The following is a 16,554-nucleotide window of genomic DNA, read 5'->3' on the forward strand; positions in this document are numbered from 1 at the left end:
TTACCTTTTTACTTTTCAACTTGAGATAAAAAAACCAATAACAGTACCAAACAGTACGATATGTCACATTGCGCATCTGCCGCAGTGTTGTTTTTGTTGTTTTGTTATGCCCCGTTCACATTACGATCGTCCGAGCCGTCGTACTAACGATAGTTGACCGAACTAGCCGTGTGAATGCAAGTCCTGACTATAGTTGACGTAGTTCCGAACGTTGCCACTTTACTGTGGTTAGGCGCTAGGAGACCGGAAACGGAAGCGACAAGAGAAAGACGAAAAGCTCGTGAAGCTCTATTTTTTTCATGGATTTGTCCTAGGAAGGAAGAATATGGGCGGAAGAAAAATTATTCGGTAAATACACGTTGAACTCGGTAATATCTTGTCCATGCATATCTCAACAGCTTTGCTAACCGTCAATTTCCCGTTCACTTTAGATGTCAGCACTAGAGGGCAGCAGGGGTTTTAACCATCGTTGTGTGAATGCACGATAGTTCCGACGACGGCTGGAACTATCGTAATGTGAATGAGGCATTATGCGGTGCAATGCGACCAATAGCAGACGGGCGTATGGGAATTAATTGTTGCTCGTTGCAACTGCAAGGGTTTGAGAAGAGAGATACACACAGACAAATGTAAACATGACCATGGCACTGGCAGGTATGTGACGTTCTTGTATTATTTCTACTTCTAATACGTTGCCGGATTGTTATGGGACTGCAGCCCTTGTAAACAATTAACCTTATTTCTCGACAGAGACTGCGGCAGTGCATAAAATATGTCCTCTTCCTTCTGAGCTTTCGTTTATAAATAAAAACATTCCTTGCCCAGAGGAGGGGTGTGGGAGTACGTTTCTCAGTTCCTCAAACCTTGAAATGCATCTATCAAAGCATCACAAAAAACGCAGTGATGGGCTCAACAAACGGGATCATTTGAACAAAATGAACTGTCAATATCATTGTCCTGTGGGAAGTTGCCTTTACAATATCAACTCGGACAGGCATTTTACTCATATCAAGTACTTAAAACAGGTAAATCATCCCCTAATTGTTTACTTATCTGTGTTCGTCTCCGACACCAATTACATGTTTGCTATTTTTTCGCAGCATTATCTTAAAGTTCATGCGGAAAAGAAGTTTTTGTGCAAGAAATGTGATAAAGGATTCTCTACAGAGGCAGCTTGCAATGTTCATACGAGAATATGTGGTATGAAATTTACCTGCTCCTGTGGATGTAATTATATGTCGTACGAAGCCCTCATTACTCACGCCAAGAGGAAGAACCATACGTTCGACGTCAATTTAAAACTTTGTGCAAAGTAAGTCGTGTTACGTTAATGGTTTTAGTACGTAGAAGGGTGATCCTACATTCGTGGTTTTATTCTGCACATAATGCTGTAACACATACTGTTCTTTTGTGGGAAGTCAATGAAAAAACTACTGTTGTTGTGTTCAGATTTTAGTCTTTGATAGATGTGGCAATCATGTCTTAGCAGTTTTTTATGCTATATTTATTATGTTTCTCCTCATTAACTTCGATATCATAGAACTTAGGTATGGTAATTTGAAACTTATTTTTATTGTAGCAATCATATGTAATTTAAAGCTGCATTATCATTATTTTGAATCCATAAGTGCTTCGTTGGTCTTGTAATGTGCAGTATGATGTAGCTTTTGAATTATGTTTTATTCAGTATCCTATGCAATCGGTCAGATATTCCTGACTTTATAAAAGTTAGATAAAAGTCAGGAATATCTCTCTGATACTTAAAATATTAGTTGAAGGGACCCATTCGTTCTGAACTGGGGCGATAAACTCAAAGAATGATATAGTGAATGTGTCATTAAAACAGAAAAAATGGAGGCCTTACGTTTTTTATTGTCAATATACCGAACCACAGTGCCCTTTCATCAGTTTGATATTATTTCATTATAATTGGTTAGCTATGCATAGTAATGAGAAGAAATCATGAATTTGCCTTGCGAATTAATTATAGAAAATAACGCCTAAATATATCTTTTAAATTATTATTCATGGATGCAACAATTTGCATCCCCCTGTGAAATGTACTCTTGTGTGTGCTGACTTAATTGTGTGAAGATTAGTTCTGTATTTCGTACACTCTGAACCATTTTGGCCTGGACTGAAACCACTTAACCCTGCCGGCCTCGGTGGTGGTGAGGTAAAGTCTTCGCCTGCCAAACCGAAGTTCATGAGTTCAAATCCTGCAGGGCTAAATTGTCCCTATCTAGGGTATGGGTGTTGATGATTGTCCTGCATTGTTGTATATTAAATACCGCCATTGTAGAGGTCTCAAATGCACTGTTTTCATGGCGGTGAAAATAAATGAATTTCCCCCGAAAATTGTATTACCAAAACATTATGAAAACATGATGCTATTCACTCCTCCTCGGCATGAGACCTTTAAATTTTTTTTACTTACGGATTACTAATTCAACCTACAGTCCTCGATTGTGAATCTAATGCTGTGGATACCTAGCAAATAAACTTTTGCTGTCATATAAGATAATGAATGAGAAAATCCATAAGGATAGAAAGCACCACTGCCAATCGTTCTGATGTGGTACCTTAAATGCAGCTGGATAGCCTCCAGAAGACGACAATTTCCTCATAAAAGCCATGTTGGCCTGCTGATTGGCTGCATGATTTTCACCATGATTGGAGAGAAAACGATGTGATCTCTCTTAATTCAACAGTCACTTAAAATTATTAGGATAGTTGGATACCTTTTTTCTTATTTGCTGTTACGTATGCTATCATATGAAACAAAATGGCCACAACTAATGATGAACGTGAAAATTACAGCATATTAAAGGTGTATGAGAAAAAAAGCGTGAAACATTTATCGCTGAAAATGTCATTCCATGGGCATAATCGTGTATTAATGGTCTAGTTGTTTTGGTACGATTTGCGGAGGTAGTTAGGCCGTCTCAAGGGTGTCTCCTTGGTATGATAAGTGGAGGTTTTACGAGATAAAGAGGCTCACTATATAGAGGTTTGCCTATAAAGTTACATGTAAATCTGACAGGACCGTAAAGGTGGTATGAAGTATGGAGGTTTACAATGTAATGAGGCTCACTACATAGAGGTTTTACTGTATCAGCTTTACTACAATATCAATGAAAGCTCATGATGAAAATTAGCATGATGGATAACTAAACTTATATTAATAGGAAACATAACCAATTGTGAGATTCATCTTGAAATCAATGTGAAATATCATTTACCATGTGTTGTACTTGAGGGCGTTAGAAAAGGCAAATTTTTAATTAAAAAAATAAATAATTGTTTTGATGGAATTGTGATGAATGTAACGTAATTAGAACGAATATCTCAAAAAGTCAGTGAATTGAAGGAAACATTTTCCTGAGGTACATGTTTGTTCTAAGAATTATGTGTCAATGATCTGAAGGAATGCAACACTGTGAATTATGGGTGAAAATGACAAAAACAATCTTAAAAATCATGGCCTCGGTGTAATCAATTACTTCATGGATCAAAGGTCACTTTTAATGTTCCTTTCGAATGATACAAAAATGTGGTGGAATTACCAACAGCGATTATGTAAAACACTCGGCTTTATTATAAAGATTTTTATTTATTTTGTCATTCCAACGCTACAATGTGGATTTGGAAATGGCAGCATCAATGCCAGGTTGTTTAAAAAATAGTCATCTTCATCATTAAATTTTTCCTGCACCCACATGATATTTTTTTAATGATTTTGCAAAGGCTGGGTCTCTGTAACTCATTACTCAATAATGTATTATGAGCATATGATAAATCCTTGTGGCAAAAAAATATCCCATTTTTCATCCTAATTATCGAGAATGGATGTTATTGAATGTCAATATTTTTTGGGAATGTTTCAGAGTTGCATGTTACTGATTCCAAATTGGTTACAACAATAGCGTTGGCTGGCAGTAAAACAAAATTGTCTTAATACTGAGTGGAAAATCTAGAATCTGTAACATTATGTTACAATTCATGGCTTTACAACAATAAGACTTCAAATTAAGATTATGTAGTAATAAACCTATATAATGCTACTTATAGATGCCAGTTTCGATGGCATGACTAAGATAAGCCAAACTGAATTCTAAGGATAAACCTGCATGTATCTATAATATAGCTCCCTATTAAAGAGTACATGATCTCTCCCATGCATCGATAAATAGTACTCCAAATCATAGAGTTCTTACCCTCTACATTATCTGCTCAAATATATATTCAGCCTGTCTCAAGTACAAAGATCAAACGATTCTGTCTCATGAAGCATCAGGTCAGCAGAAATTCATTGAGCATCATCATCACTGGTCAACAATCCTAGGATTGGTTTGACGCAGCTCTCCACTCAGTTCTCCTATCAGCTAATCTTTTCACTCCTACGTATTTCTTCTCTTTCACATCTCTCTTTACTTGTTCCATATATTTTGTTCGAGGTCTTCCTTTTCCATTCTTGCCTTCCACCTGTCCTTCGACGATTGTCTTCATCAGGCCATCATGTCTCAAGATGTGGCCTATAAGGTTGTTCCGTCTTCTTATTAAGGTTTTCATGAGGCTTCTCTTCTCTCCTACCCTTCTTAGGACTTCCTCGTTACTAACTCGGTCGATCCATTTGATTTTCATCATTCTTCAGTAGCACCACATTTCAAAGGCCTCTATCCTTGCTTTCTCCGCTGCGGTCATTGTCCATGCCTCACTTCCGTATAGGAGCATGCTCCAGATGTAGGTTCTTATAAATTGTTTCTTTACTTCTATATTTAAGTTTCCCGCTGTAAGCAGGTCTCTCTTTTGGTGGAATGCTCTCTTCGCCTGGACTATTCTGCTGATAATTTCATTCTTGCTCCTCCCGTCACTAGTTATCTTGCTTCCCAAATAACAGAATTCATCCACTTCTATCATTTTTTGCCTCCCCATTTTAATGTTGGTCTTGACTTCTTCTCTTCTGCTGCATACTAAGATCTTGGTTTTCTTCGTGCTTATTTTCAGTTGATATTTACTCATTACCCTACCCATATTAACCAGAATATTTTTCAAATCCTTCTCTGTTTCTGCTATAACGGCTATGTCATCGGCAAATCTTAGCATGCTAATTTTTTCTCCATGGATATTCACTCCCAATTCCTTTTCTTTGACTTCATTAATGGCTTTTTCAATGTAAACTTTGAAAATTACAGGTGACAATGTACAGCCTTGTCGCACTCCTTTCTTAATTCTTGCTTCTTCACAGCTGGGCCCTGATTTTATCACGGCTACTTGGTTTTTGTATAAACTGTGGATGATTCTTCTGTCATTATAAAGAATCCCAATTTCCTTTAGGATTCCAAGCATTGTGCTCCAATCCATGTTGTCAAATGCTTTCTCTAAGTCCACGAACGCAACAAATGTTGGCTTGTTCTTTTCCATTCTCTTATCTCTATGAGCAGTCTTAGGGCCAATATTGCTTCCCTTGTGCCTTTGTTTTTTCTGAATCCAAATTGGTCCTCATCCAAGTACTCTTCTGCTTTTCGTTCTATTCTTCTATACATGATCCTTGTCAGTATCTTTGATGCATGTGTAGTAAGGCTTATGGTCCTAAAATCTTCGCACTTCTCCGCTCTTTTCTTATTAGGAATAGGGATTATAATGTTCCTCTCGAAATCCTTTGATATCTCACCTGTCGTATACATTTCACTAATGATTTTGTATAGCTGGTTCAACGTCTTCTCTCCTGAATTTTTTATTAGTTCTGCAGGAATGTCATCAATGCCAGATGCTTTATTTATCCTGAGGTCTCTTACAGCCGCATCAAATTCCGATCTTAAAATTGGGGCTCCCATGTCATCGGCATCCACTTCCCTCTCGTTTTCGATAGCATTCGTTCTGAGGCGACTTCCTTTGTATAAATCTTCCAGATATTCCTTCCATCTCTTCCCTTTTTCTTCGTTTTCAATCAATAGTTCTCCGTTTTTGTCCCTAAGGGTATTACATCTTACGCCCCTTTCCTTAAAGTGGTTCCTCGCTATCCTATAAGCGGCCTCTACTTTTCCATGTTTAAGATTGTTTTGCACGTCTTCGCAAATGCTTTTCATCCACGTTTCTCTAGCCTTCCGCGCTTTACGACATATTTCGTTCCTTATCCTCTTGTAACGATTCTGTCCTTCCTCTGTTTTCGCAGCCTTGTATTTTCTTCTTTCTTCAATGAGATTTAATACTTCCTGCGTGATCCATGGTTTTTTCATGACGACTCTTCTTTTACCAAGAACTTACTCAGCTGCCGCCTGCAGACCACTTCTAATGGTTTTCCAACTCTCTTCCATTGGTTTGTTGGTCGTATCCTCCCCTATTTTATTTTCTACAGACTCTTTAAAAGCCAGTTGATGCTGAACCTCCCTCAATTTTTCAACCTGCCATATGTTTTTCACGGCTTTCTTCAACTTTTTAAATTTAAGGTGGCATTTCATCAAAACTAGGTTATGGTCACTATCGATATCTGCCCCTGGATAGCTTTTGCAGTCCTTCACCTGGTTCCTGAATCTTTGTTTCACTAGAATGTAGTCGATTTGGAATCTTCTACGGTCTCCTGGCATCTTCCACGTGTATCTTCTTTGCAGGGGATTCTTGAATAAAGTGTTGGCAACCACTAGCCTGTGCTCTGTGCAGAATTCAAGTATCCTTTCTCCTCTTTCATTTCGGTTACTCAACCCATATTTCCCAGTTATTATTCGGTCTTGACCTTCGCCGACGACGGCGTTCCAGTCACCTAAAATAATAAGATTTTCTTCCCCTCTTACCTGCTTGATAACTTCCACTATATCTTGGTAGACATCTTCTGCTTCTTCGTCTTCATAATCTGACGTAGGCATGTAAACCTGTACCACTACAGTAGCTACGGGTTTAGTATCTATCTTCACCATTACTATCCTTTCATTAAACTGCAAGTAGCTTTTAACACGCATCCCGGCGCTCTTTCTAAGCATTATGCCTACTCCAGCATTACCATTTAGCGATCCCGTGTGTATCATTCTGTAGCTTCCACTCCAAAAGTCTCCTTCCTGGGGCCACTTCATTTCGCTGATGCCTAATACATCGAGGTTCATTCTTCGCATCTCCACCTTCAAGTTCTCTAGCTTACCACAGGTACGAAGTGATCTGACGTTCCATGTTCCTATCCGTAACATTCTATCTCGTTTGACCGATGTACCCTCTCGAGCAGTCCCCGCCCGGAGATCCGAATGGGGGACTAGTTTACCTCCGGAATATTTTACCCGAGAGAATTCCATCATGTCATTATATAAATTGAGTGGAGTAGCTGTGACTCCTCGGGATGATAATGTGGTGGTTTCTCCTTGCCTTCCACATCGCAGTACTACAGCCGTTAAAGTAAATGTTACCACGCCCGTAGTGGAATGTGTGTCGCTGTACCGACCAGTATGGTCTCCACCTTCGCACATGTGAAGAAGAGCTGCTGCCCTCTCCCCCGGGTGATGCGAGGCATAATTGTTGGCGGTCGCCAAGTCACGGTATCTTCACAGGTTTTGGTATCTTTTAAATGGTCTACCTTACCCAAGGGTAGCCCAATACCCCCTCAGAATACCGCCGCTTTTTGTCCACGACTGCTTATTCGACGAGAGAACTCGCTTATCTCGCAGCTAACCTCTATATCTAAAGGTTGACCCACCATCCCGGTGGACGCACTCGGTGGCTTTAAGCTCAGCCGCGAGTCATTGAGCATCCAAAATTAAAAATGATACATTTTGAGCGTCCAAACATTTTTGCCTCCAGGACGTTCTGCTTTTTATGTACATATAAAGATGGAGCTCCAGCTGTCTTAGTAGCCAGCTGGGAGTACTATTCTTTTATACCCTTGAAAAAACAATTTAATTGTGAAATAAGCCTTCAAATATATAGCGCATAATCATGCCTCTTTTATAAACATATATGTATTGGGAGTTAAGATGACCGAGTTTTCTATGATTTCATTCACACCCATGGCCACTCTTACTTCATGTAAATCTAACCCTGCTATTAAACTGGCATGGTATTTACGACCCTTGCTTGTGGCCACTAGCCCTGCAGGAAGGTGGCTTCTAGCAATCTGCCATAAGTATTTAGAATAGAATTTGTCAAATTCATACTAGCATATAATGTTGGTGTAGGGATATCTTTACAAAGAATTATTATGTGGTGATGCGTTATGAATTACCTTTTTTAGAATCAAAGCACTCATCATAGGCATACTTGTCTTAGCAGCATACAAAAACTTATAACCATATGGATTAACGCATTAGGTCTTCTAATTTATGTTTTTTTTTGCCCTGAAGTCCATCTTTCTAGTCATTTACACAGTCCTCTTATTTCGCAAGTCTTGGGTTCCCATTGTAATCTCAGATGGGTGAGTTTATTTGCATAGTGAGCTGATCTGTTAACTGATCTTCCCTTATGCCTCGTTCAGACTACGATTGTCCGAGCGATCGTCCAAACGATAGTTGGCCGAACTAGCAGTGTGAATGCATGTCCTGACAATAGTTCACGTAGTTCCGAACGTTGCCACTTCACCATCGTTAGGCGCTGGGAGACCGGAAAAGGAAGCGACAAGAGAAAGACGAAAAGTTCGTGGACCACCCTTCGCTCTATTTTTTTCTTGGATTTGTCCAAACAAGGAAGAATATAGATGGAAGAAAAATTTTTCGTTAGATACATGTTGAACACAGTAATATCTTGACCCTGCATACCTTACAGCTTTGCTAACCGTCAATTTCTCATTCACTTTAGATGTCAGCACTAAAGGGCAGCACAGATCTTAACCATCGTGGTGTGAATACACGATAGTTCCAATGATTGCTGGAACAATCGTAATCTGAATGAGGCACTACTGTCTCCCTCTCTTTGTATGTTGCTTTATTTATCCTCCTGTCCTGCTTTCTTGTCTATACAGAGGTCAAGCAGCCCCCAGGGCATTGCAGCCGAGCAATGTGATCTCACAGGATGCCCTTCCCGCTGACGTATCCATGGAGGTCCCGCCAAAGGCACCCATCATTCTGGCTCTTGGCAGTTCAGCCGTGGCTCCCGTCCCGATTGCCGTCAAGCCCCTTGGGCCTCTCTTGCCTTCCTCCTCGGCAGTGGATGTTGGTGTGCAAACGGACCGGTCTTCGGGGGGACGCCGGGCCACGGGGGGCGGCCGGAGGTCCTCGGCACAAACTCAGACTTGGAGCGTGAAGCGGTCGAAAATATGTGCAGGCACTCAAACACAAGGTGAGCAATGGAGATGGACCACGCTAAAAATATTGTGGCACTATCCATGTAATGACGTGCATATCCATTTCAATGTAGCATTGCCTTGAAAACTCACATAATTGTTGGTAATTTTCAGGAAATCACTTTTATTATTGCTAAGTGATAATTTTTTTGCTGGAAAATTTAAAATAACACTTTAGCACTGTTATTTCACCACAAATATTTTCTGCTTTGCCAATTTTAAAGTAAGGATGACTTATTCATAAATGGATTGTTTTTACATTACCTGATTGAAATTTTAAAAATATCTCAGAAACCCAGAAAATTATGAAAGGAATCTATGAAATACATATATGAGACAACTCTAGATGTGCCTTTCTCCTTCGATTTTCTTACTCATACAGAAATTCTCATAAAAATTGTTGATTGTTGGCCAATGATGGTGGTGATGAGACTCATAATAATTAGAGATACATATTGAGAGTTCTTGTAAGACTTTTTGAACTTGATGATTGTATTCCAACTTATGAGTGTGCATTAAGTAGGCATTGAAATCACTAGCACATGGTGTCTTACAGGAATTTTATGGCTCATTAGTCAAACATTTAACAGATATATGAATTTACCATGATACATGCATTTGATTAGCAACTTGAAATCATTAGAAAATTAAGGTTATTTTAATTAATAAAATCATCAAGTTGCCTTCAAGTTGATCATGAAGTATAATAGTTAATTAAATCAAATAATGGATGATTATGGATTTTGAATGTGGCAGAACTATGCGGAGACATGTCCAGAGACAGTAATTTTATGAGGGGAGAAAAACTAAATATTTGACAAAACATGTAAACTTAAATCATGGGGTTGAATCTGGTCGTATTCTGTTTTAAATGCCATCTAAAGGTGAGGTCATTTGACATTCAGGTGACTTTGGTAATTCACTTCATATGAAAATAGCATTGATTTGTCTCTCCTTAGGAGACTACATCTTAAAGAGGGCAATGCGTGCTGCGCAGATTCCAGTGGAGGGTGAAGTGCGCTCAGCCTCTGGCCGCAAGAGGAAGAAGAGCATGGAGACGCAGACACAAGGAGAAGACGATGGGCGGGGTCAGCCGCACCGCAGACCACCCGTGCTCCCCATTCCGAGCACCAGCAGCCAGCAGCAACAACAACAGACTTGTGTCTACGACAACTCCCTCCCATGGCCAATCCCTGATGCATACCCCAAATGCAGCTCAAGTACACAGACCAATCCCCCAGTCATTAGCCAGCCTGTCGTGACGCAAACCACCGACGATTTGTTCCAGGAGAGCCTGAACCAGTACCTTTGCTCCCAGGAGGAAAAGCAGCCTCCCCCACCCCCTCCGCCCCTCGTCGATTCACCCCCCTGTTCACCCCCGCGCTTCGACCCAATGCTGCTGTCGGTGCCGTCCAAGGAAGAGTCTTTGGGAGGGCACGAAGAGGATGATGAGGCCTTGAGTAGGGCCTTGAGCCGACCTGCCGAGACGCAAACAGAATCTCTTGATCCTACCCTCTCGCACATTGAGACGCAGACCAACACGGAGGACTTCCTGCTATTTGAGCAGCTGCTGCACGCCAATATGTGCACTCAAACATGTGAGGACACCTCCCTCTTCTCAGAACTTGGCTTCTCCGACATCCAAACGCAGACGCAAGATGAAGCCACGAGGACATCCCTCTGGCGGGATGATGACCCATCATCGTCAATGTCTTGGTGTCCCATGCTGGTGTCCGCAGAGACGCAGACGGCTGGACACAGCACTTGTCTGTCCGAGACAAGTCACATGGAAACACAAACGGATGTTGATGAGCTGATTAGGGACGTAGATGAGCTGCGGAGCCTGATAGTGGAGTTGACGAAGCATGATATTGAAGGAGAGTGATCTTTTGTTTTTTGCTAGCTTGTTTTCACAGGTGAGGAGTCCATTATGCCAAGAAAAAGGCCAATGGGGGAAGCCTTTTGGTAATCTATTCCCTGATTAATGAATTATTTTCTTGCATTGTAGCTGCAAGTGTGCTCACGTTTTGAGAGTTGTGCCAAGTTGTCATGCATTGACTGGCACAACCTTGTCCTGCATGAATTCTTGCCTTTATACCTGCTGTTTTTGCTAAATCAAACTTAAGAAATAAATACATATTTATGATGTCATGTTGGCCCTGTGTAATAAGGGAACTATTGTTTCCACGATAGTATATGTTTAACTCTTTTGGCTTTCATCTCAATAATTTCCATGGAAATATTTTTAAGCACTTATTGGTGGAATGTTGAGAGCAGCTATCCTTGTGTTGTTGTATCCTTCTTTTTTGAGAGTTAGATGATGAATCCTTCGGTGAGAGTTTTTTCTTAGATCTGATATCCATGTAATGCAATCCAGAAGACTGTTATTCTTTGATCTCATATTGAATCTAAACCCATCACCAGGTGTGTGTGGATTTGTATTTTCACTTGTATTACTTTCCCACCTTTCTCTGTGTTTCATGGTTGACCTGTTAGATTAGGCCACAAAGGATTTTCATGTGAGTGCAGCACTTAGAGCTAGTGGAGGAGAGACTTTCTTCTTCTTACACCATCAAGTGGCTGCTTTGCCTTATTCTCTCATGCTGAAAATATGTTGTCTGCTGTATCCTCCATTACTGATCACAGGAGGAACTGGTGGTAATCAGCAAGCCTTGAAATATAATTGTTCATCTAGATAAGGTGTGTAACTAGTCAGCTTTAATGAAAGCCAGTTATTGTAATGGATACAATATTTTGATTTTTTTAAATTCATATTTTATTATTTGCCTGTAACCACAGTAACAAATGGTGTTAGGCAATGTTTGTTTTTGGGTTAACTTTTTATTATTTAATGTAATTTTTGGAACTGTTTTTGGCAGTAGTTAATATTTTTTTACTTTGGTGCAGCTCTAAGTATTATCTTTCTTCAGTTAGTGATTTTACCGCTTAAGATAAGATATCACATTTTTTTAGTAGTAAATGACAGAGCTATAAAGATTTCTGTATTATTTTGAACATGAAATGAACTGGCTGTATGTATGTTGTAAGCTATCTTTGTGAATATACCTTTAAATTTTTGCATTTGGCCTGTTGTTACAGTTGATTGAAAATTGCCATCTTAGTGAGTAAAATAAAGTCTACATTTGTTGTCTGCAAGTAATTTTGCCTAAAGAAATGTTTATGCATATTTCCTCACAGGAAAAGTTCACCCCATCATTAAGTATTATTGAATTCATGCATCATCTATACAGTCCACAAGTTTCACCAATGGTAAAGTCACGAAAGATTTTCTCTTAAGCATTCAGCAGAACCACTGTATTTTGATTCAGTGAAATACTAATCTCGATAAATTTTGCTGCATTAAGAGTGCAGTCGGGAGGATAGGCAAGAGGCCAGCTGTGACACACTGTGGTTGTTGGAATAGTTTCTTCTCAGGTGTGCTTAATGGTGAATTAAGAAATTTTTGAACTGCAGGATAACAACTTAGCAAAATACATACATAGGAAATTACCATTATATGTATAAAAATCATTGATTTGTGACCCTCCCCTCAAAAATGGCCGATGAGCGCAGGTCAGGGGTCCCAAATTTTTTTGCTTTATTTTTGATCAGTTCCACAACTTTTTTCATTGGGCCAAGTTTCCTTGAAAAAATAGATTTTTCCAATCCACCCTGCTGCCCAGTTCAACCAAAATCCCTCCCCTAGTCTCTATGAACTACCTATAATAGGGTATACCCTCTCCATTCTTGATTTTCCTACCCTCCCCAACTTCAAAATAACTAGTGTTTCAATGGAATGGGTGTAAAAGATGTAGAGAAAGAATGGCATGGATAAAATAATGGCAATTCCTATAATAAATGATGATTTATGAATGGCTACATAGCTACGCTTGGCCCCACTCTTCCCTTAGGGTAGATAATCAAAACTACTGCATTTGATAAGCCCTCATGGACTCCATACAGTGCATGCATTTGCCTGGGAGGGCTTTAGGGGGCTTCAGACACCAATCTTGTTTTTACCCAGTGATGACTGGCTCTTCTGCAAACATTTAAATTCAGATAAGATATTAATGGGTATATGTACATAATTCAAGTGCTAAGTCCTTCAAATGAGAACACTGATTTCATTCCTGTGAGAATTATTATCAAGCATTTCAATCTGACTCTTATATTATTGCATTTTAGTTCTCTTCTGGGGAGAGACAAAATCACTTCATGGCAAGGTCAGCTGTGAAATTAATTAACAAGACAAGATAGGAATGGGTAGTGTGAATGTAAATATGTATCAAGAGCTGAGAATATGTACTTGAATTTAATTATAATTAGAATACACGTTCTAAAACCTTGAGCAGAAGAACTTAGTTGGCCACATTATGGGACATGATGGTCTGATGAAGACAATTGTATAAGGGCAAGGAACGGCCCCGAATGAGTTACATAGGACAGGTCATAAAGGATGTATAAGAGAAGAAATACGTCGCTATGAAAAGGCTAGCGGATGGGAGAGAGGAATGGAGAGCTGCATCTAATCAATCTTAGCATTGTTGATTGATGATGATGACAAGTTGTAAATATTAGAAAAAATGAATGCAAGACCTAGAAAATGATCGCTTCACACAGAGGCTTGAACTTCGTTGGGAAACATGGATAATACTAGGAGAGGTTCTCGTCATTACCCAGCGTCAACCAAAATGAATTCTCAGGTAGAAGGCTTTATCAAATCCTCTCCTAATCTTAATTTAAATGCATCAATCTCTACTCCTCTCAATTCTAGACCCTGGTTTTCATGCCTCTCCCTATTAATCCAGCCAACCAGCCTGATTGCTACGCTAAATGCACTCATCTAAACTCTACAAACATTTACCTCTTATTCAATTGGTAATTTGCTCACTCTAGTATTATGCTATCTTTTTCATTGATTGTTAATGCTTATCCTTTTCATTATCATTTTTCTTGTTGCTAATATATTTAAGTGCTTCCATATAGTGCAAAAAACTTAAGTACCATCACTGTATTCTAGGTTTTAACTGATTTTTAAAACTGAAAAGGCTCACATTAGCGATTGTAGCCTAACCACATTTTACCACTTCATTTATGACTGTATCCTGTAAGCTACTCCGAATGTAATGTTTGTTCCTGTAATGACCAAAGTAAGCAATTATCTGCTCATAAAGGTTGTAGTGGATTCTGTTAGGTGCAAATTTCATGCATCTCTCTTTCAGCCCACAGGAGATCTTCATTTGGAAAACTTGTCCATGTGCTCCATATTAGCATTGCCTGTAAAAACAAATTATGAAATATTGTTTCAAACATCTAATGTTTTATTGCACCAATTACTTGAGCATTATATGAATAACAGGTCTTTATGCTCCCATAACACAAACAAATGACAGCTAAGGGTTTACAAATATCCAGGGAAAATGTCACACAAGCACGAGAGTGGGAGGGGGGCTAATGTTCTCCATGCAGCTCTTTGCAGGAAAAATGGTTAGAAAAAAATTTTTTCTAACGATTTATGTAACAAATATTTGGCCCAAATGGATAAAAGTAGAACATTGGGTGTTTTCAGCCGTACTTTGCTCGGTGATAAGTGACGTGGCGTCAGGAGAACCCAGTGGGAATGCCTGATTTCATCTGCTATTTTTTTCTGTTCATAGGTAACAAATTATTAACACATACATTAATTTCCCCTTGATATAAGTGAATATGCCTAGTGTTCCTGTAATCAAACACCGTAAAATAACAGCTAATAATTAAAACAAAAAAGGGAAACAAAATTTTCATATAAGATATGGACTATTGAACAATTTTCACTGAACTTTTAAGGAAAAAATATAACATAAGGGTGTAATGACAAAAAGTTATTGCTATAATCATAGACAGTGGTGTAACTAGGATTATGCTTTGGAGGGATGGAGAGGGAAAAATTTCCGAGAAAATTTTTGAAAATGATATACCTTATCAACAAAATACATTTTACATCATTTTGGCACTTAAAATTTAGCTTAAAGCAGATGCAGTCACTAAATGTCGAAACTATACAATAGTTTTAAATCATTTTTTTATTTTTCTGAGACCTGGGGTGGAAATCTGTCCCCCTCGTCCCCCCCACCGTTGTTACACCACTGATCCTAGAGATAGTCCTGGGAAAAACGCTTTGAAAAAAAATACCAATGTTTCTCTAGGCAACTCAACTCTTTCTCCGCTCTGTTCACCAAGTTTCATCCCTGGTCAACAATTCTAAGAGGTCATTTGTGCCACGAGGGAAGGGTAAGTAAGGAAGGGTGGAGAGAAACCCAGCATCGATATTAACTTGCTCTTAACCAGTGGCGGTGCGTGCGTATATGTATGTTAGCAAGTGCACACCCAAAGATGAATGAATTTTAAAAGAAAACTATTCCTTTGCGACGAGAAGGATAAAAATCCTGTCTACATATGTAAGAAACATGAGTCTCCGAACGCTACAGCTATCTCCTTTTCGAATTCACCGCTCTACAAGTGTGCGATCCCGTGGCATCGCGCCGGGCGCATATTCGCTTTATGCAATCGCTTATGGGTGCTCGGGCGGGACGAAGTAATCGGGGGGGTATGCACTGTTCAAATGGGTGATGGGAGCAGACTCAAAACGATGCGAGTGTGCACGCGCATATTTTTGGTGAGTGAGTCGCAGGTAGTGTAGTGGTGTAGCCGCCACCTACACTACCTGCACCCAGGATCCTAGTCCGTCTGCAACAGAGTCATCTGTATGGCCGTTTTCTACACTACTTCCTCATAGGGTGTAACTCATTTTGAAACTTGAAATAATTTACATGCACGAGGACTTCCGGAAAGTCTCTAGTGTCGTTGCTCTACTAGGATTCATTGTTGACAATAACATTCAAAACACATTCAGTGAAACAAATAAACTACTGAAAATTCTGGTGATGATTCCGATGACAACCAGTGAAGCAGAGAGGTGTTTTTCAACCCTTAAGCGTGTTAAAACATTTTTACGTAGCACGATGGACGAGGACAGGCTCACTGCTTTGGCAATGTTGTCAATTGAAAAAAGTTCCTGGATGGTATCGAAGGTTTCAACGACAAGGTGATAGACAATTTTGCTCAGAAGAAGGAAAGGAGAATGAATTTCATCTACCATCACTTGTAAAGGTGTATTTAGAATAATTATTTTCATTAGCATGCTAATATTATTTCTATTCGTGCAATTTTAAGGGTAGAATGTAGCAGTGAAATGTTGTGCTTGCTATGTATTCTATTACGACAAAATATGATGCTCATGGATTAGCATTAACATGATA

The 16,554-nt window shown here is 39.4% G+C and overlaps 1 protein-coding gene across 1 annotated transcript; it reads left to right on the forward strand.

Moving 5' to 3' along the window:
- The first annotated feature begins 534 nt into the window (after nt 1–534).
- LOC124163795 lies at nt 535–12,416 on the forward strand. Its single transcript, XM_046540886.1, has 5 exons — nt 535–654; nt 751–1,025; nt 1,101–1,312; nt 8,936–9,252; nt 10,216–12,416. Exons 1-5 carry the CDS (start codon nt 636–638, stop codon nt 11,139–11,141), a joined length of 1,749 nt encoding a protein of 582 aa, XP_046396842.1. The 5' UTR covers nt 535–635; the 3' UTR covers nt 11,142–12,416.
- Nucleotides 12,417–16,554: the final 4,138 nt, after the last annotated feature.

Source organism: Ischnura elegans, chromosome 8 (assembly GCF_921293095.1).
Source record: "Ischnura elegans chromosome 8, ioIscEleg1.1, whole genome shotgun sequence".
NCBI classification, from domain to species: Eukaryota; Metazoa; Arthropoda; class Insecta; order Odonata; family Coenagrionidae; genus Ischnura; species Ischnura elegans.